At 45.3% G+C, this 24177-nt stretch overlaps 1 protein-coding gene across 4 annotated transcripts in view; it reads left to right on the top strand.

The window, feature by feature from the left end:
* ARNT2 (aryl hydrocarbon receptor nuclear translocator 2) overlaps positions 1 to 24177 on the top strand; it is a 122670-nt gene that overhangs the window by 20377 nt on the left and 78116 nt on the right. For 3 of the 4 annotated variants that reach the window (XM_088472947.1, XM_088472946.1, XM_088472948.1), the window contains 2 exons: positions 7119 to 7166; positions 23534 to 23747. In XM_088472947.1, the coding sequence (XP_088329073.1) occupies positions 7119 to 7166; positions 23534 to 23747 (262 nt within the window). The remainder of the gene's footprint in view (positions 1 to 7118; positions 7167 to 23533; positions 23748 to 24177) is intronic. The other variant, XM_088472949.1, reaches the window with a different exon arrangement.

The following is a 24177-nucleotide window of genomic DNA, read 5'->3' as shown; positions in this document are numbered from 1 at the left end:
CAAAGTATATATTCCTGGACTTATTCGGGCGGTCCGCACAGCCTTGGTGATTGAGGACGAAGTTCCCCCAGCGGCTAAATCTAAGTATGCCTTTTTCAAAGATGTGAAGGGCGATGCCACAGTCTTTCCTCTTTCGGGTCAGTTGGTGGACCATTTAGAGGAGGCGTGGAAACAACCTGGCAAAAGATACCAGCCGCAGAGACGCCTGGCGGTGGCTTATCCGTTCACGGATAATTATTTTGCGAAGTGGGAATCCCCTCCACAGGTGGATTCTCACGTGACCCGTCTTGTCCGTAGTGCCACATTGCCGATGCCATCCATGTCCTCCCTTAAGGATGCTACGGACCGCAAGGTAGAAATCTGCCTGAAGTCCGCTTATTCCCTTGCAGGGGGGGCAGCACGGCCGGCTATGGCCATTTGCTGGGTTGCCAGAGCGATGGAGCGCTGGGCGGATTCATTAGAGGCTTCTTTTGAATCCGACTGTCCGGCCGATCAGGCGGAGTTGATTGGCAATCTCCGTGATTCGGCCACCTACATCAACGAGGCGGCTCTAGACATTAGTACTCTGGTGTCTAGAATTTCTTCAGCAGCGGTAGCTGCTCGTCGCACCTTGTGGCTGCGATCCTGGAAGGCGGACGCAGATTCCAAGAAAGGTCTGGAAGCGTTGCCGTGTACCGGAGAAGTTCTCTTCGGTCCGGATCTGGATAAGATTGTGGCCACGCTGGCGGCAGCCAAATCTGCCTGTCTCCCGTCGGCCGCTGCTCCTTCTGGTTCGGGACCATCGTCCTTTCGGTCATCTAGGGCCCAGGGCAGGCCCAAACCACAGTCGTTTCCTCGACAGGCTGGCCCTAAGAAATCGGTCAAGCCCCGGAAGCAGGCATGGAGTACCAGACGTCCGGCCCCCAAGCCAGATGACAAGCCTGCGGCCTGACGGTCCGGGCCTCCCTTTGGGGGATCCCAGGGTGGGAGGCCGCCTGCTACAGTTCGCCCAGTGTTGGTCGACCACTACGACAGACACTTGGGTTCTGGAGGTGGTTTCTCACGGATACGCCCTCTCCTTCCGGCACAGACCCCCGGCTCGCTTCTTCACCACGGGTCTCCCATCAGACCGGAACAAGGCTACGGAGCTGCGGAAGGTATTGCACACTATGCTCCAGGCTGGAGTTATAGTGGCGGTTCCATTCTCCCAGAGGGGCCAGGGTTTCTATTCAAATCTATTTTTGGTACAGAAACCCAATGGGTCATATCGTCCGATTCTCAACCTCAAAGCACTCAACAAGTCTTTGCGGGTCCCGAAGTTTCGGATGGAGACCCTACGGTCCATCATTCTGGCGCTGGAACCTGGGGACTACTTGGTGTCATTGGACATACAGGACGCTTACCTGCATGTCCCTATTCTTTGGCGCCATCAACAGTTCCTCAGGTTCGCAATCAGCAGCGACCACTTCCAGTTTCGGGCGTTACCTTTTGGCCTGGCAACAGCACCACGTGTTTTCACCAAGGTAATGGCGGTCATGGCGGCTTCTCTGCGGCTGCAGGGAGTCCGCATGTTGCCGTATTTGGACGACCTGTTATTGGTGGCAGGATCTCCAGAGCTCCTGTTACGCCACTTGGACCTGACCATTGCACTGCTGCAACGGCACGGCTGGCTAATCAACTGGCAGAAGTCCACTCTAATCCCGTCTCGGAGGATTCTGCATCTTGGAGCCTTATTGGACTCGGGACAGCAAAGGATCTTCGTGACGGAGGACAAGATCTCTGCTTTACAGTCAAGGGTGCGCAGTTGTCTGCACAGCCGCCGGGTGTCCTTACACTCGGCGATGAGGTTACTGGGCTCCATGGTGTCGGTGTTCGACATGGTGGAATACGCCCAGTTTCACTCCAGACCTCTGCAGCACCTGATCCTGTCCAAGTGGAACGGGCTGACTCAGTCTCTGAAGTCCCAGACGATTGTGCTCACCCAGGAGGTTCGCCTGTCCCTTACGTGGTGGTTACAGACGACCCACCTCAACAAGGGACGTCCGTTCTGGGTTCCAAATTGGGTCCTGTTGACAACGGACTCCAGTCTTCGGGGCTGGGGAGCAGTTTCGGGTCCACACTTGTTCCAGGGCAGGTGGACGCCGACAGAAGCGGAGCTTCCAATAAATATCTTGGAACTCCGTGCGGTCTTCAATGCTCTCCAGCAGGCACAGCGGTTTCTCCAGGGTCGCCCGGTGCAGGTCCAGTCGGACAACGCTACCACCGTGGCCTACATAAACAGGCAAGGAGGAACTCGCAGTCGGGCGGCTCTCGTAGAGGTCTCTCGGATCCTGGTTTGGGCGGAGCGCAATCTTCCGGCCATATCAGCGGTCTTCATCCCGGGAGTGCTCAATTGGGAGGCGGACTTTCTAAGTCGCCAGGACGTTCATCCGGGGGAATGGTCCCTGCACCCGGACGTTTTTCAACTACTGGTGGACAGGTGGGGTCTTCCAGAAATCTACCTCATGGCGTCCCGGCACAACAACAAGTTGCCGGTGTACGGGTCTCGCACAAGAGACGAAGGGGCGTCTCTGGTGGATGCTCTGTCCGTCCGGTGGACGTTCCGGTTCGCATACCTGTTCCCTCCGGTCTCCCTTCTTCCACGGGTAATCCGGAAATTCAAACAGGAAGGAGGGACGCTCCTGTTGATAGCTCCCGCGTGGCCCAGACGGCACTGGTTCTCAGACCTTCAGGGTCTGTCCGTGGACATTCCTCTGCGGTTGCCGCTACGACCGGACCTTCTGTCTCAGGGTCCTTGCCTTCACCCGGACCTGACTTGGCTGTCTTTGACGGCGTGGCTGTTGAGACGGCCATGCTGAGGTCCCGGGGGTTTTCCAGCTCTGTGGTGCGTACCATGTTGCGAGCTCGGAAACCGTCTTCCGCGAGGATATACCATCGCGTGTGGCATACGTTCTTCCAGTGGTGTCGACCGAGAGGTTATGCACCGCGGGAGTTTCGTCTGTCTCGGATTCTCGCCTTCCTGCAAGCGGGACTAGATCATGGGCTTCGCCTTGCTTCTTTGAAGGTACAGGTTTCGGCCCTATCTGTCTGGTTTCACCGTAGGATTGCTACAATCCCGGATGTGCGCACCTTTATGCAGGGTGTTCTCCGCATTCAGCCGCCCTTTGTTCCACCTGTGGCGCCTTGGGATTTGGCTGTGGTCCTGAGGGCTCTCCAAGGACCGCCGTTTGAACCACTGGGCTCAGTGGATCTTAAATGGCTAACAGCTAAGACTGTTTTCCTTCTGGCCATTGCTTCGGCCAGACGTGTTTCTGAGTTAGGGGCTCTTTCTTGTAGACCCCCTTTCTTGGTTTTTTATGGGAACAGGGCAGTGCTCCGCACTCGGCCCGAGTTTCTTCCCAAAGTTGTTTCCCAGTTTCATATTAACGAGGAAATAGTTGTTCCGGCCTTTAACTCACCGGGTCTTTCCGTGGGTGAGGCCTCTTTGGATGTTGTGCGGGCCTTAAGGACTTATGTTGACCGCACTTCTTCGTTTAGGAAGTCGGACGCTTTGTTTGTCCTCTTTGGCTTCCGTAAAAAGGGTTGGCCTGCTTCAAAGCAAACTTTGGCAGCCTGGATCCGTATGGCTATTTCTGAAGCTTATCTTCATGAAGGCCTACCGGTCCCTCCTTCTCTGAAGCCTCATTCCACTAGGTCTGTGGGTCCTTCGTGGGCAGCTCGACGTGGTGCCTCGGCAGTTCAGATCTGCAAGGCTGCTACGTGGTCTTCTGTCCATACCTTCGTGAGGTATTACAGGTTTGACACCTTCGCCTCTCAGGATGCTTCCTTCGGGCGGCGGATTCTCCTTTCTGCACAGGAGCGTCCCCACCCTTAAAGGATACTGCTTTGGGACATCCCCAAGGTATCCTGTGGATACCCTATGGACCCTGAAGTAGAAAATATGAGATATGGTAAGAACTTACCCTTGTTATCTCTATTTCTACGAAGTCCATAGGGTTCCACAGGACTCCCGCCCTGTCGCACCTGTGCTGCAGATGGGCTTTGCTCTGGTCACCGGTTTTCCGTCTCCCTCTGGTGAGAATGTGATTCTTGTATGTGTCCAGATCTTTGTTCTCTCTCTTCCTTCTCCTCCTCCGGCCTATGGCTTGGTAACTAACTGAGGTGCCTTGGCCCGGGGGCGGGGTATAGGAGGGGGACCTAGTGCATCCTGGGAGGCTGAAAGCTTAACTCTTTGGTGCCCTGCGACTGACGTCACACCTATACCCAAGGTATCCTGTGGAACCCTATGGACTTCGTAGAAATAGAGATAACAAGGGTAAGTTCTTACCATATCTCATATTATCCTGGAGTATACTAGGTGTATGTACAACTGTTTATTTCCTGGAGTAAACCAGGTACTTTTCTCTCTTGGTGTAATCCAAGTGCATATATTACTGTTCTATCCAGAACTGAAGTAGGCTTTTATACTGTTCTCTACTGGAGCATAGCAGGCAAATATACTACCTTTCTCTCCAGAAGGAAAGAAGGTGCATAGGCTATGCTTGCCAAGCTGGATATATATATTATGTATATGACCAGCACTGCCAGCTAAGCAGATTGCATCTTTTTCCAGGTTGCATTTTGTGCTTGTATTAGGGCGCAAATATCTTCCAATTCGGCATGAGTCCCACTGCCTACAAATTCTTAACAATGATTGTGCAATGTAGAGGTGTTACCACTAGAGGACACCACCACACCACAAATACCCATAAAATGTTCTGGCACACTGTTGTATCTTGGCTTCTTATTTTTAGCTATAAAGCACGATTACATCCAACTAAACAAATCCAGATTTTCTGCAATATCCATAGGAATCTATTAATTTGTCATCAACTTCATTTTATTTAGAACAAAAACACAAATGCACTTGCCATGATGGTGGGATGAGAGGCAGAAGGTTGTTTGCTCCCCAGGCCCTTTTAATTAAAAAAAATAATACAATTTTAAATAGATGAGGACCAACTCTAAAGAGACCTGCAATCGTTGCAGTATGTGGCACTTCTGCAGTTGTCAGGCAGATTCCTTGGCCAAAACAAGATCCAGAAAACTTACGTTCCAGGAAGGATTCAAGCATCTATAATAGTATGATGAGGTGCAAATAGACTTTATTACATTAAAAAAACAAAGGCAAATTTCCAGCCCAAGCTTTTTTTTCAAGTCGCTAGTGACTGTTATGCTGGACTTGATCGTGACTGCATCTTACTACTGAGAATGAGATATGGCTTTGTAGTGCTGCTCTATTATCCTCTTGTCCTCATCACGAGCTGCTGCCAGGATATCCCTTCTAACAATACTATGTGACAGTAGGCTTCTGTACAATGGCCACTCACTTGTCCCCCCTCAGGCCAAATGACCCCCCCCCCCATTGTAGCACATTGTCAGAATTAACTATATGTTCAGCTGTGCAAAGTGGCACCATATTTTTTATCAATTTATTTATCATGTTATGACGTATGACCATTTTGTTGGTTAGCCTAATATGCCAGTGGCATTATGTCTTTATTACACTGCTACACGTATTCTCCTAGGATCTAGAAATATTCTGGCTTCTATGTTTCCCTTACATGTTCCGGCATAAAACGCATTATTCTTTGTGTGCAGCCCCTTTTAAAATCAGAAAGATGCAGAGAGCACTATTGGCGGTTCTTGGCTTGGGCAGAACACACCTAATAAAACAGCTGCCCATCCGTTAGGTAGTATACAAGACTAACTTATCTCTGCATGAACAGGCAGTGCCCCGTTTTGTATCTTACAATGAGGGAGGAACACTGTAGGATCAATCCACGAAACACATCTCCTTGCTGGTGGTTGCTGAGTAGGATGTGAGCTGTCAAACACTTTTCTACCTTAAAAAGATTCATTTGGGAATGAATATTTCTCCTCCCTTCCGTGTGAGTGAGGAATTGTCCGGTTATCAGTGGGAAGAGAGGCGTGTGTTTGTTTAAAACCAGCCCATGCCTCACATCTCCTCTTTGTTTCCTGTTTCCTGCACCAGGATGGTGGGAAAAGTCATACCTCAGGCATACTAATCATTATGTGTTTCTACAGATGTACAGTATTATCTGCCTCTTTTCAGCAGCCACATGTCCACGGCCTCATAGTCCTGCAGTATTCTCATGCATCACCATCTAACTGTCTAACAATAATATGAAAGATTCAGCGATAGGTTCTATGGATGATTTAAAGGTCCCTTTTAACACAGATACCTTTTGTAATGACAGTCGCATTCCAATGTAACTGTTCTTCACTATGAAATCAATGCTGGAGAACTTGTATATTATTTCAGTGTAAGTTGCACAGAAATGCAGCAATGATTACTGTACTGGTAACGGAGTATGCAGTACAATAAGTCATTAGGCCATATAATTTCCTTCAGTGAACTCAGTTTCATATCTGCACCTTCTATGTCAACCTCGTTGGTTCTCCACAGTATGATTTGTTATACTGACAGTTTTGTGACAACTTAGAAATAAACTAGGATAATGATACACAGAAGGAGTGTCGGTGGCTGTATATAGTATATGATCCCATTGGATCAACACAGTTACAGTAGTGAAAGTTGTACTACATGGACGTGTTCCCTTTTATTTAGACTCACTATATACACTAAAGTGAACTGAATTATTTTTTTTGAAGTCTTTATTTTGACAAGTTTTTGATGGCAAGCAATACAGAACACCATAGAAATAATACACAGTAGACCCTGGATTTTGCAGAAATATGCACAGACTGAACAAGTTTAACATAATAAAGAAAGTAAAAGAAAATGAAACTGACATAGCAGAGAAAAAAAGGCTGTAGCCTAAAAATGACCGTAATAAGGGCAGAGATGTGGGGGAGTAGGATCGAGAGGTACTGGTCCACATACTCACTAGAAGGAGTAACAATGGAGAAGAGACAAATACAGGGTTATAATCTGCCAAAGGTTCTGGTTTGATGGTCACATTACACAAGCCTCAAAAAGGGTGTGCAGATAGCAAGAAAGGAGCCGAGGGTGGACAAGGCGCTCTTTGAGAAACCTAAAGTTTGTTTTTGAACATTAGAACAGGTATTTTCTGTCTGCTAAGTGGCCCAGCTCACACTCTTCTTGTTTGTAATAGAATGGACTTTGACGATGAAGATGGAGAGGGTCCAAGCAAATTTTCAAGGTTAGTGATTACTGGAATTCTGCTGCCCTCATGTGACACTGCAGAAGACAACGGTTACTCAATATCCTCTTCTGTCCCGTCTTATAGGTATGACTGCAAGTTGCAGGGTTTGAACGATAAGATAGGAGGAGATTGCGGCTAATGCCCGGCACTCATACATGCAGCGGGTTTGTGTTCCCTGCTGAGAGAGCTGGTGGTTTGTTTCCAAGCTGGAAGATGACAAAAGCTTACTGGAAAGGGATCACCTATGCAGGTAGGGCAAACAGCTTACGCTTGGACTGACAGGAAGCATTACCCCACTGAATAATAGCAACCTATCTCAATTTTCAACTGCCAGTGCAGGCCATGACTGTAATGCCGCTTATCCACTAGACCAGAGGTTCCCAAAGTCCGCCATTTCAGTCTGCGTTTTAGGAATATCCATGCTTGAGCACAGGTGACTTAATTAGTACCTCAATCCATTTGATATAACCATCTGGACTCAAGCTTGGATAGCCCTAAAACGTGGACTGTAATGGCGGACTTTGGGAACCTCTGCACTAGACGATATGCTCCATGAGCGATATCATCTAGTGTTTCCCTGGCAGTGATGTGCTCAATGTCATTAACGACATTGAGCACAAACACTGAATGATATCATTCATGATATCGTTCAGTGACGTCACCCTCCCTCATCCCCGTACTTGCAGAACCTGACGATATTGTCAGGTTGCCCTGCAAGTACGGGCGATGATAGATGTTGTCAATGACCAGCGGGAGCGTGCATCACTGGTCGTTAATGGCATATACACTGGACGATATTGTGGACGATAAATGATACCGATATCGTTATCGTTCGAATCGTCCACTTTATCGTCTAGTGGATAAGCGGCTTTAGAGTGTACCACAGCCTCTGGTGCCCGCGCTTTATATTAACACATCACTGTATAGTGTATTGGTGCCTGCATGAAATTTTTTGTTTTGATGAATAGCTGCACAGAATACAGCTTCAATATGTACAATAATTATTGAAAGGAGTTTTTTATTATAACCAGATAGATAGTAGCAACCAGGACCTCTCATTTATATTCCTATTGCAGCTACTTGTACTGCATAATGAATTAGTAAGAATTGTGTTCTTAAGCATCAGTGAATCAATTCAATTCATTGTTTAGATTTGTACAATACACCAGGGGTGTATCTAGGGGTCCTTGCGCCCCTGGCAAAGTAAGGGACTGGCTCCCCCCCCTTATATTCTAAATAGGTGCATGTCAAAAATAAAGGTATGTGGCCTCCTGGGGATGGGGCATGGCCACAAATTGCAACCTTATTCACATTACACCACACAGTAGTGCCTCTTATTCAAGTTATGCCACACAGTAGTGCCCCTTATTCACATTACACCACACAGTAGTGCCTCTTATTCACGTTACGCCGCACAGTAGTACCCCTTATAGAACCACTCACCTCCCAATGCATGGGTGCAGCTATGAGTGGATGGGGTGGTAGGTATTACACGGAGCTGTGTCTTTGCCCCGGATGACAAAGCCTGGTTGCACCCCTGTCCCAATGCCTCACATGGCGAAAATGTGTAATAGGCCAGGATATTTTTTTTTAAAGAATTACATCCACCTATTTAGCTATGTAGTTTACTATGCTAGACTACAGATGCCACACAATACTAAACTACACAGATGTACAGCAGATTATACAGAACGTGTGTCTGTGTGCGTGGAGAGCACGCTGTATGGGGGGAGGAATTAGCAGATGAAAGCATCCCAATGCTGAAAATGTGCAGATGCTGCATGTGATGCCCAGTGTTTGGGGTGAGGGTATTAAGATGCGGGTGTGACACACATACTGCCCTGTACCACAGCTGCCGCTTGCTTACCTGTACACACAACATGCAGCGGGAACCGGGAACAGACTCTCTATTACCCATTGGCCACGCCTCCCACAGATACACTCATCACACAGCAGCCAATTAGCAACCTTTTAAAATACCTAATAATATTTTATCTGATTTTATGCATTATGCTTATATTGCTATTTGCTAGTCCATGGAATATATATATGTAGATTTAGACATTTGATGTGCTGTTCATTTACTGAGAAATATTCCCATTCTTTTTGCATCGTCCTCACATATATAATTATAATATAATGCAGTAATCATCCAGATAGAAGCTAGCTTACATAAAAGGCATAAAAAGTTGGTCAGTTCTCACACCTAAGTAGACCACCACCCTGGCTATATACCCACTTGCTGATTACATATTACAACTGCTACTCCTACTAAAATAAACAGGTGACACAGCGAGAAGCAGAACAAAACCCTGTGTATTGGTGTAATGCAGGTGCACCTAGATTTCTGCCTAAGCGCATACATTTGTGGGGAAGTATGGTAGTGTCTTCACAGTAGCTGTAGTTTGCATTGGTTGTTAGGGCAGTGAGAGTGAATCTTAATTGTTTTGCGAGCCACTGCAAACTCAAGGTTTAAGGTGCCTACACACATAGCGATGTGCTCACAATCCCACGATGTGTACGATTTCCCCCTGAACTCTCCCCGGGAGCTCCCCGGCAGTCCTGGGCACGATTTGGTCTGAAAAAGCTGCCAATTTGACACATGATCTATCGTGCCTCCTAAACTATCCAGTGCATCGTGACTGAGATTGTCAGATCTGCCCTACAGCACGGCAGATTTGAGGATGCGATGTGCGACCAGCAAGGATGCGCATCGTGATCGTAAGTGGGGACTCACGATTTGGGCATATTTTACACGATCTGTCGTTCCGATACGTCGGAATCGGCCAGATCGGGTAAAATATCGCCATGTGTGTAGGCACCTTTCGTTTCTATACTATAAAACTACACATGTAATAAAAACCATACCAATGTCTATCCAGACACAATCAAAGTGCATTCAGTTCACTCTGTTAATGAGACCCTCACTCTAAAAGTAAAAAGCTAAGACATGAGAACAGAGGAGTGAGGGATATAGTAAATAGAAGGGAATGGCAAACATAGGAGAGGCTTGGAAGGGGAACAGTATGTACAAAATTATAAAATGGGAGTTTAGGCAAATTACATATAATACATTTGTGTGGATTCACAACTCATAGGAAGTTCAATGACTTGGCCATGGGAGACAAATAACTACATAAATGTATCTCCTTACTGCAAATTATTTTATGCACAATGGAAGGGCAGTAGAGTATGTATATGGTATTCCCTCATTCCCACCCAACAGAGGAGGAAGGCAGCAAGCCCATGTGCAACACAAGCTATAATCTTGTTCTGAGTGGATGCAGAATGAATCAAATTAACATAAGCACATGTGGCAGGGCTGATGTCTGTACCGGAGGTGCAGAAGGAATATTCTTTCTTCCCGCTGTTTATGTGGAATTAACAGCACATCTAGGAGTATATTTGCTAAAGTGCGGGTTTATAGAAGTGGAGATGTTGTCCATAGCAACCATCAGATTTTAGCTATCATCTTCTAGAAGGTACTAGATGAATGAAAAGTAGAATCTGATTAGTTGATATAGACTTCCAAGTCTATAAACCCACATTTTAGTAAATATACCCCCTAGTTAGACCAAACATGCTGGACATCTTATTTTAGGGAATTTGGAGCATTTTGCTGTTAAATAGCTATTATTTTTTTAAAGCTTATGAAATGAAAAGAAGCTCATTGCTGCCTGAGTCACACGTGGTTAAATGCCTATATTGCAGAGAGTACAGGACACAGGCTATAATATCATGTGTTATACAAAGGCTATAATATCATGTGTTATACAAAGGCTATAATATCATGTGTTATACAAAGGCTATAATATCATGTGTTATACAAAGGCTATAATATCATGTGTTATACAAAGGCTATAAAATCATGTGTTATACAAAGGCTATAATATCATGTGTTATACAAAGGCTATAATATCATGTGTTATACAAAGGCTATAATATCATGTGTTATACAAAGGCTATAATATCATGTGTTATACAAAGGCTATAATATCATGTGTTATACAAAGATTTACAACACCTTCAACTAGTAATCACGTTTTATTGTGTAAAAGGCATTTATGTTGAAAAGGATTGATAGCGCCTATTAGCATCAATTATTCTCAGCACATGTATATGCCTTTTGGGTTTTAGGGTGTTGGTGGACCCCTAGGATAGCTGCCACCTTCAATATTCAGTAATGATAGTTGGGTTCCCATCATTATGTAAAAGGTAATTATGTCATGTATTAGCATTGTAAATAATTGTTTTATATTGCACTTGAATGTAATATATATATGTATGTGTGCAAGATGTCTACAAGTGGAACATGAATCCCAGATAACAGGTTTGGGGTGTACTGCCCTAGCTCGCCATGTGGGAGTTAGATTCCAAGCTTGTCATCATTCATAGCTCCCAGCATACAGCGCTCATGTCTCTCCCTGCATTCCGCTGTCAGGAAAACATTTAACATACTGGTGATCTGCAGCTCTTTCCACCACTAGAAAACTATATACAGTGGCAAACGCAGGATTTCTAGAGAGGGGTTTCCAAATGCTTGATTTTAGAGTGAGTGTGGCCAGTCCATGGAGATTGTAGAATTAGCACTTAACCAGCTTTAATATGCGTCATACAAAGTGTATTGTGTGTCATAACTCCAGCATGTACAGGACCAGCGATCACACTAAGCCATTATATGCGGCATAATGGCTATCCTGCCTAAGCTGAATATTTTTATTTTAGATGTGGGCACCATTCCAGAGCATGGGAGCAAGTCCGGGAGTCTGGGAGCAGCAGCAGAACCTAGCACTGCCCTGGACATATATGTACATATTGGGCTCTATAGCAGCACATCCCTAACAGTGCGTGTTTTCCAGATCTCCTAGTTGATGTACAGATTATTTATTAGTAGCTGATACATGTTAAAAGATCCACAGGTAGTGCTAATTATTTCATTTGTGATAGTGAGAATAACATGCAGCACTTGTAAAATTCTATTCTACTATTCCTATTGTAGTCATGGCGTGGGCTGGGGAGGGGGGTTTCCAGGCAGATGGAAACCCCCCCTGCGTTTGCCTATGATATATTTTGCAGAAATGTGATGTCCTTAAAGAGGTAGATTGCCCAAAGTTTAATATTTTATAAATAAACATTTTGTGCCACAAATGAATACTTACAGCTTATGAGCAGTTGATGCATTTAAAAATGTGTTCATCAGTAGAATGGCTGCATTTGCGCCAGACAAATGTCACACGTACAAGTGACTATACTAAAGTCTATGATAGGAAAGGGATGTGGGTTGATAGTGTTAGAAGTAAATGCTAAAGTTGCCTGACCCTATGTGTACAAAAGATAAAAATGTAACGAAGGGTTATATATACAAGAGAGAATATAGGGCCTGATTCAGCAAGGTAGCAATTGTGCACACAGTTTTTCTGCGAAAGTATGGTAATAATTGCAATCGCAAATCACTCTCACTGACAACATGTAGATGGCGACGCCCACTTCCCCTCTCGCACATCCGTAGTACCTTGCAATCTAGCCAAAACATCGGTAACATTGAAGTACATCGGAGCCACTCGCACATTTAAGGCAGGTCTGACCCTACCACTCAGGGCCATATTCAATTTGGGAGAGAAAAGTCCATGCTGGACTTTTCGCTCCACATCGGAGGTTTTGCAGGGATAACGTATCGGGTGCGTGCCCACTTTATCCCCGCATTCACTTTGTAGCTGGCGAAAACGGGACCCTGCGGAAAGGTAAGTATCGGAAAAAATAGGGGAGTTTTTGGAAAATCATCCAGGGACCTCCCTAATGATGTCTTGACCTCCGTTTTAGCCTGCTTTAGGTAAGTAGGGTTTTTAAATAGCCGCGGCAGGTGCTTTTTTGCGCCTGTGAAGAAGGGGTGAAGAAGAGCACTTAGGTTTTTTTTTTTGGGGGGGGGAAACTATGCCCATCAATTAGGGGTACATGAAAATGGGTGCAAGCATATTTTTAAGTCCCTAAAGTGCATTAAAGGGCACCTGCCGCTACCACCCGCATTCTTTAAAACACCTGCCGCACAATTGGGAACCCCTCCTGCATTAATTGCGCTAGTTTAAAACTTTGCTCCCCATTTTTTTTTTTACCCCAAAATTCAAGTTAAGTTTTTGGGGTGTCCCGATTTTTTTTTTTTATTATTTGACACACATTAATTTTAGGGGCCATTCCCAGGGTTGCAGGCTATTTTTTTTTAAGCCTGCACCCCTAAAGCCCAATTCTAAACTTTTTTTCGCCACCAATTGTGTGGTGAAAAGTTATCCCCGTTTTTTTTTTACTAGGACTTTTCGCACCGGCGAAAAGTATTTGAAATTGAATACGGGGATAATGAAAATAGGCGAAAATGACATCATCAGTGATAAATTATCGCCAATAACTGCCTTGTCGCCTCTAATTGAATACTGCCCTAAATTGCTAACTTTCCTGCACGCAGTGAGAGTTCATGCTGCGTATGCCACCGTAGCGGCTAATTTATGCACGTACCTGCAACTGCGTTCAAACGTTTCTCCGACCACCCCCTCGTCACCCCAAATGGTGCTTCCTGTCAATCACTTTGTGATTGGTCTGCGTAGTCACTGTGATCGGAGTCCCGATCGCAGTGGCTGGTTCGTGCACGCGCACTGTGATGTATACGCATGAGCAGTACACAACAAACGGCCGTCTGCGTACACTTTAGCAATTGCAATCCTTGCTGAATCAGGCCCATAGTCTTAACAGTGTTTTAATAAATACAAAAGTAAAATTTTCAATATACAGTAATGTAATGAAATAAACAGAAATACAAAGTATATTGAATATATAATCTATTGTTTTGTCTATAAATGAAATAAGAATCTTTTTTTCTGCAACATTCCAATTGGAGATGATCTAATATAGCTGTGACACTAATTAATGAAATACTATCAGCGGGGCAGGGGGGCTGGGAAGATAAATACACAATTACCCATTCATAACAATCTAGAAAGTGTTACTGTAGGGTACACACTAGACGACATGCAAATGACACAATGTCGCTCACGATTTCCCTTGAACCCCTGGAACTCCCGGACAAACGATATTGTGCGTACACACTGAGCGATTTTGAAAACGACCAAACGATATACGTGAGTCATCCGACACTACCAAATTGACGGATTTCTGCCTAAGTTAAATACTGGGCAGGAGTTTCAGGAGGTATGGGCAGGACTTTCAGGAGGGGATAAATAGCCGGCGGCCATATAACTTCTCTGCATTTATGCTGTGTGGCTAGTGAGGTTAGGTTTATACCTGCTGAATGCTGTTACATTGCTAGATTGTTCTGCTTTGTTTTTGGCTTGCCTTAACAAAGTGTAACTACTTCATTCTCCTGTGATGTCTCACTTCACTATCGGGTTATGGCATCATATGCTGCAGCTGTGGTGTTAACTGATAGGGAGAAGCCCCAGAATAGGAGACGCTGGAGATCATGCTAGAGAAAGGAGAGGCTGCTGCAGAGGGATTAGATGGGAGTGTCCAGGGAGTGGCTCTGATGACATCCACACCAGGAAGGTCTTGAAGACATATCGTTCGTCGTTTGTAGCGTACAAACTGCACGATTTGCTCCTAGTTGTTAGCAACATTTTCGAAATTGAGTTGCATGTACAGATGACAGAGGACATCAATAGCGAGCCACGAGAGCACGCATCACTAGCAATATAGTGCATACACACTGAAGAATTTGACTTAACGATTGGTCGTTATCGCCAAATTTGATTAAAATGTCATCTAGTGTGTACCTGGCTTTAGTCATCTTCATCACTCGTAATGACACCACCTAAATGTGGATACATCCACTTCTATTTTATTATTATTATAATTTATTTATATGGTGCCACAGGTGCTCTGCAGCGCCTTACAAAGTACATAAACAAATAGGTGACCAGTGACTTACAGTACAATACAATACAGGATGAGAACATGGATAATATACATTGCTACATTAGCGACCATAACACCCAGATAAGCATCAGAGCATAAGCAACCAAGTGTTAGGCGCCCTAGTGGGGAGTAAGAAGCAGATGAAAGTAAAGTAAGGAGAAGCACAAGAGGGCAGAGGGCCCTGCGCGTAAGAGCTTACATTTTAAAGGGGAGGGGCAGACAAACAGGTGTGACACAGATGGGGTAGACAGGGAGGAAGGAGCATGTATCAGCAAGTTAGGATGAAAGCTGAAAGGCTGTGATGAGTAGTGGGTCTTGATAGCCCATTTGAAGGATTGTAGAGAGGTGAAGAGTCTGATGGGAAGAGGGAGAGAGTTCCAGAGGTGGAGAGCAGCACGGGCAAAATCTTGGAGGCGGGAGTGGAAGTAATCGGCATGAGAGGCGGAGTGTATTTGTTGAACGAAAAGAGCGGACAGGAGAGTGAAGTTAGATAAGATCAGAGATGTAAATGGGAGAGGAATGGGTGAGGGCTTTGTAAGCGAGTGTGAGAACCTTGAATTGGGTTCTGAATGGGAAGGAGAGCCAGTAGAGGGCTTGTAGGAGAGGGGAGGCAGATGTAGAGCATTTGGAGAGGAAGATGAGCCAGGCAGCAGCACTGAGGACAGACTGGAGAGGAGAGAGATGGGAGTTGGGGAGGCCAGATAGGAGTTTAAAGTAGTCCAATTTGGAGATGACCAGTGAGTGTATGAGGGTTTTAGTGGCATCCTGGGTGACAAAGGGTCTAATTTTGGAAATATTTTTAAGATGGAAATGACAGGACTGCGAGAGGTTCTGGATATGTGGTTTGAAGGAGAGGGAGGAGCCCATTATAACTCCAAGACAGCTCACTTTGGGAGTAGAGGAGATAGTTGTGCCATCAATTGACAAAGGTGGGAAGTATAGTCATGTTGGAGAGCGGGAAAATGATCAGCTCAGTCTTAGACATATTAAGTTTAAGAAATTGCTGGGACATCCAGGAACAGATAGCAGAAAGACAGTTGGAGATATGAGTGAGGAGAGAGGGGGAGAGGTCAGGGGAGGAATGGTAGATCTGAGTATCATCAGCATAGAGATGATAATGGAGGTCAAAAGAGCTGATGAGTTTACCTAGAGAGGACGTTTAGAGGGAGAATAGGAGAGGTCCCCACAGAACCTTGGGGAACACCCAATGTAAGAGGCTGTGAGGGGGGGGGAGAGGAGTCATGAGAGGAGACAGAGAAGAATCGGTCAGAGAGGTAGAAGGATAGCCAGGAGAGGGCAGAGGTCAAATAGAATGAGCAGAGTAGTGGCCCTTGGATTTAGCAGCAAGAGGGTCATTGCTGACTTTCGTGAGGGCAGTATCAGTGGAGTGGAGAGAACGGAAGCCAGACTGAAAAGGCTCAAGGAGGGAGCGGGAGGAAAGAAAGGTGGCAAGGCAGTTGTAAACAACACACTCAAGGAGCTCCAGGCAAAAGAGAGGAGAGAGATGGGACGGTAGTTGGAGAGAGTGTTAGGATCAAGGGTAGGTTTTAAAAGAATGGGGGAGACAAGGGCTTGTTTGAATGCAGAAGGGACAGTGCCAGATGAGAGGGAGAGCTTGAAGAGGTGGGCAAGATGGGAACAGGCACAACTGTTTGTGTTGCAATTATGTGAACATGTCCTTACTGTACTCTACTTAAGCTTAATCACACCCATCATCCCCCATTCTGCCTCTTCAGCCGTAGGAGACACAAGTTAAAGACTACCTCTCGTTGCACCCGGTGCGGGCAGCTTTCTGCAGGGGGCATGGCCTCGTGGGTGGGGACGTGGCCTCTTGGCCCGAATCCCCGTTTCTTGTCACACCGGGGGTGAAGGAGATGCAGGCTGCCCCCGGGGACCAGCCTGTGTGAAGTGCCGGCTCCCTCACTGTGCTAGGAGCTGAGTGCTGCACATAGTGCAGCATCCGGCTCCCCTCGGCTGGTGACACCCGGGTGCGGACCTCACCCCCCTTGTGACACCAGTGGTTAAAGCTACACAGTGTTCTCCCCAGAAAATAGTCTCAACTAGGTGGCATTATGAAGTAGCCGGGTGTGGGCAGACTGAACACATGTGTACAGGTCTAACGTGTAGTTGTGACGCCCTTTCCTCGCTATAGGGTGACACTCACCACACCAACGATGTCCGGTGGATTGGGTAGGTTCTGAGAATCAGGTACACTGCAACAGGGATGTTTTCTCTTTCTTCCTTGGCAGAGAGGTGAAGACAAACCAACCCCAGAAACAAGAATCACACAGATTTAGAAAATCTCCGTTTATTTAACAGGCCACGGTTCTGACTCTAGATGATAGAAAAGTTAGTCCATTTTAAACAGTAAAATGAGTAACATTCATAGTACTATAGCATTTCCATAAGTAGTTAAGATAATTTACATATAACACATAACCATGTAATTGCGAATCCTTAAATAAGCATTCCTTTTATACTAATAACACTTAAGCAAATCAATATATATTAATCTCACTCTGCCTTAGATACTGTAGGACTCACATGTCCTGACTTAAACCTAGTTGTTTCAATACTGGTGACGCTCATAAATTGGTCCTGTGAATCTGCCCTCGGATCCATAACAGATGATAATCCTGTTTTGAGTTCACTTGTAATAATAGTCTTAAAAGGCAGTCCTTGGTGCATTGCAAATTTACAAATATATATGCATATATATATATAGACATTTCCATGCAGATAATAACTTTCTGGGCAGATATAATCCTCAGCTATAGCTGCTAATTAGGTTTGTAGCTGTAATACTGTATTTGGTATCATTTCCACAGAATACTAATCTGCTGGCAAAGCTGGCACTGTAGGTTATGTAGGCAGAGTTCTCTGCTAAGTTTAGGGTGCAGGTGCCATTTACAGTCAGTGGAGCAGAGCTCAATCACCTCTCCTGAGGTAAATTACTAAGGCACAGTTACCAGACTCCCAAGGATACTGAGGGGGATTATTAGTTGGTAGTCAGTATTGGCTGTAGCAGTGGTGAAATTCTATTTTTCCTGTCTGATTTGTGTCTGACTATTCACTGTTACAAATACAGACCTCTCTAGATGGCTTCACCAGGGGCGCCGAGAGGGGGGGGGGAGCGGGTACAGATTACCCGGGCCCGGGCTTCCTGAGGGGCCCGGCGGGGGCCCGGGTCCGACGCCGCCCCCCCCTCCCTCACAGCAGCCCAGCACACAGCTTGTGCTGAGCTGCAGTTGGAGACTGCTCGTGGCTGCTGAGCAGCAGCCACAGCAGTCTCCTATGCCTGTGCGGGGGAGCGATCACACTGATCGTGGCCCCCCTGGCTTTGCGCCAGGCTGAGGGGGCTCAGAGCGCCCCCCTCCCCGGCGCGCAGCGCCTCTGCAAATCATTTTTATTTTATTTTTTCCCGGCAAGGGGGCGTGACCACGACTCCCGAGATTAGGCCACGCCCCCTATTATCGGGGCCCGCCTTGGCTCTTGGCGGCCCTGGGCTTCACATCAGCATCAGATCAAAGTGGAGAGTCTCAGGTGCTCTTCTCTGTCTCTTTTCTCTGTGTTGTCACATCCTACTCTCTCAGCACTGGTTTCCCTGCACAACCTACTACCTCTGGCTGCTGCACTGCACTCTCCTCACAGGCATGGCTCTCCCACTCAGACACTGCTCTCCTTCACACAGCATGGATACCGTCACAGCACCCCCTTCTTCCTGTGTCTCAGCCTGCTCCTCATTCTCTGACTGGGCAAATCACCCAGATCTGTATCACTCCGCCTCCACATTGCAAATCACAGGAGTCATCCAATATAGTTTCACAAAATATATTACTGTTATATAGCAGCATGTGCTCCTTCTGAGCCTCCTAGGGTCAAGTGATGCCGCTCTTTGGGGGTGTCACACAGTGGTGTAGATGAGGTTTTATTTTGTTCTCCCTGCTTCCACTCTGTGTCAGCCAAACTAAAGCTTAGGAGCGAATGTATCAAACCTTTTAAAAAGTGGATAAGTTACCCATAGCAACCAATCACCTTTTAGCTAACATTTATCAAGTACAATCTATAAAATGATACGCAGAAGCCGATTGGTCGATATGGTCAACTTCTCCACTCTTCAGAAGGCTTTCATACAGTGCCTCACCAGTCCCTAATTAATTTGAATAGTGAGTCACCATGTATGTTGAGGAACAATGTACAGAAAACGTGAAAGGACTGAGTAATAGCGTGCCTCCACTGATGTAAGCTGTATTTGCACTTGAAGCACTAAGAAGTTCTTAAGATGAGGTATGGAAAGAACGTCTGCACTATGACTGTCTGCACATCAGTGTTCCTGCCACGCTACCCACTGCTCTAATGCTATTAGTGATGGCCATCAATAGTTAATAACAATCAATGGTTAACTGTCGATGGTTTCACCATCGAAGGCAGAGATCCAATGGTTCTCTGCCATCAATGGCAGACTGGGAACCCATGGGCTTTTTCTTTGTTACCAACAGCACAGAGCTTAACCCGGCCACCGAAGGCCCATTAAGCCTGCCCATTTTGCTGATTGGCCCACAGCCTGCCGTACCCTGTAGCAGCAGTGGCCATCGAGGGTATTGCCAACCATTGATGGTTCATACTATATTGTTTTGTGCCATTGACGGTAATTAGGAATGGAACCATCCCTAAATGCTATGTCACACTGAGTAGGAGGAACTTAATGAGGAGTGGGATAAATAGTTAGTTGGAGGGATTGAGGGGTAGATGTACTAAGCCTTGGAGAGAGAGAAAGTACCAGCCAATCAGCTCCTGTCATTTTTCAAATACAGATTGTAAAATGACAGTTAGGAGCTGACTGGTTGGTACTTTATCTCTCTCCACTTTTTCTCTCTCCAAGGCTTAGTACATCTATCCCTGAGGAGTGGGATGAACGGGGAGAGTGGGAGGGTTCTAATAAGTAGTAACAACTGGTACCTGCTGCTACGCTCCCCAGCTGTCGGTTATGGACATTGGAACAGATTGACAACCAGGTGTTTTGGTAAAAATGCCAAGTGGTGCACCTATGAAAAAGGCCCTGGGGAGAACACTGATACACAAAAATGTATATATAAATGTATGCACGTTTATTTTTGTATATCTTTTCTTAAGCAAAACATCAGATGCATATGTAAATGAACCCCTTTATGACCACCCTTATTTCTTTTTTTTATTTTATTAGCATTTTGCAAAATGTTAATCCTATTAAGTCAGTGACTTCCATGGGGCCATTGACAACTGTTTGTACGATTTATTTAGTTGACCCGCCTTCCCTACACCTCACCACTGATTGGCATAACATGCTTTGCATGCTGGAGCACTGACTTCTCTTGAGCACACTTATACCTCTTTTCCACCAAAAACCCAGGTCCGACCTGGCTTTTTGGACATGGTTCCAACCCTGGTCAGACCCAGGTCAGACCCATTTACACTGCACCTTCGATTTGGGTTACTCCCAGGTCAGCCCTGTTCACACTGAACTCAGGTCTGCCCTGCTAAACCTGCGAGGTCATAAAAAGTGGGAGTGAATGCTCCACAACCACCAATCAGCTCATTTTAGGCATGACCCAGGTTGGATAACCTGGGTCGTGCCATTTACACTGCACCATTACCCGGGTCCATCCTGGGTCCAACCCTGGTAGCTACCTGGGTTGGATTGCTGGGTCACTTGACCTAGGATATTTTTCAGGGACCCTTTTGCACTGAGCTGCGACCCGGGTAGACCCAGCAAAAACCCAGGTTTTTGCTCTGGTGTAAAAGGGGTATAAGTCAGGTCTTGCACTGCAGCTTTCAAGAGCGATGAGGTCATGCGCACTCAGAAATGCCTTATCCCTCTGAATGGGTATAGGAACTCCTCTAAAGCTAAAAGGATCATAGCAATTTTTTACCCTGTGCTGCCTAAAGCAGGACTGGGTAAACAATTGCTTTACACGCATGATATGTATGTATGTATTACCTAACATCTAGAAGATCTGAAAAAAAAAACCACCATAATGGTTTCTGGGGCAACAGATGGAAAACCTTCACCACAGCAAAAGGTATTTTTACAGTATGCTCCTAAGTTTATAAGAGGTAAGCACATGGACAAGTTCACTCATATATTATATGTCATAAGTTCTCCTTTAAGGTGGAAAGTAAAGTGGCTCCTTATCTGCACTGATGGATTGTTAGTGTTGAAATCCTCCAGCTGTGTATACACTGCTCTCTTCTAACACTGCACCAAACCACCCTTCACCTACAGTCATGAGCAAATCACGGTCACAAAGACCACCTCTTGGCTTCAATCATTCACGTGGCTCAGGTCTAACACAGTATAGGACAGCGCAGTGCGGGAAGAGGACACATTTGGATTAATAAGCATTCACCTGCTGGCTTGTACAAACAGTGTCAGCAAGAGAGTTTGTGTATACCAATATAAATATTTCTTTAATCAAAATCTTTACAAAGCCAAACATTTGCTGTATCTCCCCTGCTGTGGTACAAGAAAATAGAAAGAAAACATGTTGCACAATATGTAAACAAAGTAAAGTATATCAAACAACATACAAGTCTCAGATAATAGAAAAACAAAGTGTAATTGCTCAAGCAATGATTCTCGGGCAGGGGTGGGGAACCTTTTTTCTGCCGAGGGCCATTTTGATATATATAACATTATTCACAGGCCACGCCTCCTGAGTGTGATGCTACATGGGGCGAGGCCACAATCGCTAGTGATTACAGCAATCCCCAGGGCATCCTGAAGATGCTCTGGGGAGCTGTAAGGGCAGCGGTGTGACCATCTGAAGCTTCCTAATGACGCTCCAGGTGGCACTACTGAATAGATTCTGGCTGCAGGATGCCATTCTAAGTACCCTGTAAGCCAGTTGAGGCTACCAGAAAAAAGCTCTGAGGGCCAGACAAAATGATTCCGGGGGCCTTATACGGCCCCCAGGCCTGAGGTTCCCCATCCCTGTTCTAGGGGGTGTATTTACTAAAGTGATAGTTTTTAGAAGTGGAGATGTTGCCCATAGCAAGCAATCATATTCTAGCTATTATCTTCTAGCAGGTGCTAGTTAAATGTAAAGTGAAAGCTGATTAGTTGCTATGGGCAATTTCTCCACTTCTAAAATCTCTCACTTTAGTAAATGTACCCCTAGGACTCTAGATAAAAGATGTTTATTGGCATCCAACAGTGGCTTGTGTGCTTTTGATATACTCCACAATTCGATTAAATAAATGTTTGCTTTATCTTCTATCTCTGTATGTGTCCTATTTCGCTGATGTCTCTTTTTGTGTTGTCATTAAGATTGTAAGTTCCTATTCATGAAGATCCCAGGTAATTTCTTTTCAAAGTGCTGCACCTTTCTCTCTTATTTGGTCAAGACAACATCCCACCTAAATGGTGCAGGGCCGTGCTGAGCTATCGGTTAAAGGAGAGGTTTGTTCGTTTGCTTCAGTTTTGTCCCAGTTTGGCAGTACTGGTGTTGTACAGAAGACAGCAGATAAAATTAAATGACATCAGCAAATAAATAGTTGAGTTTTTTTGCTACGCAAGTGCCTTAGGGAACCATTCTCAATGTATTATGAATCTATGTTTCTCTCAATATTCCGTGAGTGCAATACACTGAGCAGTACGTGTGTTTGTGTGTCACACTAAGTTTGACGGGGCACACTAACATACAATGTATCTTGCTGACATGTATGGCACTCAGGAATGCCTGTTACACAGTACACGATAAAAAACAGTCGCCAGTGTTTTTTCAGCTGACAAACCAAATCTTAATCAGTTATTCCACTCAGTAAATTATAAATTAATTTATTTTTTTTGTTTCATTTATTTGGTCTTGGTGGCTCCGTGATCTGGAACACGTATTATTATTTCAATAAATAACTCAGAAATGTAGAAATGATTACATGGATGCTGTTTGCAGCCAATGAAGAAAATATTTGCTTCCATTGAATTGGTTTCAGGCCTCCTGGAAGCAAAAGGATTAAAAATAAAAAACTGATTTTCCGCACAGTGACTGTGCAATGACTTTTAACCTTCCAGTGAAGTTATAAGTTAACTTTGATTTACACACATCTGTCTATTTACTGCTGGAGAGTCCTGCAGTTTAATACACTTGCAGCCCAGCAGCAAATTCCATAAAATAAACAAGCATTCCTACCATTTGAAACAAAACCTAAAAGGAAAAAAAAGCTAATCAGATGTTGACCAAGCAAAGGAGAACCAAACCATTAACAAGACCCGATGCCATTGAAAAAGTATGGAAAGTAATTTGGAAGCTGAACAGACACTGACAAAGACTCTTGTGTGCACACATCATCTCCAGCCTCTCACACGTGTGTGTTCGTTGGGTTGCGGGGACCGTGTCCCTGGACGGCTCTGCTTGGTGCTGATTCTTATACTCTTCCGTTTTTTTCTCCTGCTCTGATTCTGCTTTCAGAGAGAATCACAGTGAAATTGAAAGACGTCGGAGGAATAAGATGACTCAATACATCACAGAGCTGTCCGACATGGTTCCCACCTGCAGTGCCCTCGCACGCAAACCTGACAAGCTCACCATCCTGCGCATGGCTGTGTCCCACATGAAATCCATGAGAGGGACAGGAAATAAATCTACGGACGGAGCTTATAAACCCTCCTTCTTAACAGAACAGGTGCTGCTGCTCTGAAGGCTATTAGAACTATGTGCACTCCAGCAAGGGCGATTGTGTAGAGAGAATAATAACTGGGACTCTGGAAGAGACGAGAGTTAAAAAGTTAGAAGTACAGTAGAGGAAGAAAAGATGGCAATTACAAAACATGATTTAGTTACACTGAATAGTGGTGGAGAAGGAAAGTGGTATACATAGTCAAAACACTTCCTTTAAACATGTCTTTTTGAGACATGTGCCCAGTTAAGTAACACTGTAGCAGTATACCACACAGTGCTATTTTATCATTATTACAGTTGAAAGCTTTATCTTAATTTTTCCCTTAGTGCATTTGTTATTACATAACACCCAGAGTTTCCAAAACTTAGTCCTCAGGGCACCCTAACAGTCCTGGTTTAAGGATATCCATGCTTAAGTACAGGTGATTTAATTA

The sequence above is a fragment of the Taudactylus pleione genome, unplaced genomic scaffold, assembly GCF_031769625.1.
Source record: "Taudactylus pleione unplaced genomic scaffold, aTauple2 ptg000129l, whole genome shotgun sequence".
In the NCBI taxonomy this organism is placed as follows: domain Eukaryota; kingdom Metazoa; phylum Chordata; class Amphibia; order Anura; family Myobatrachidae; genus Taudactylus; species Taudactylus pleione.
Note: the sequence above shows the minus strand (reverse complement) of the source record. Positions and strands in the feature narration are given on the sequence as shown.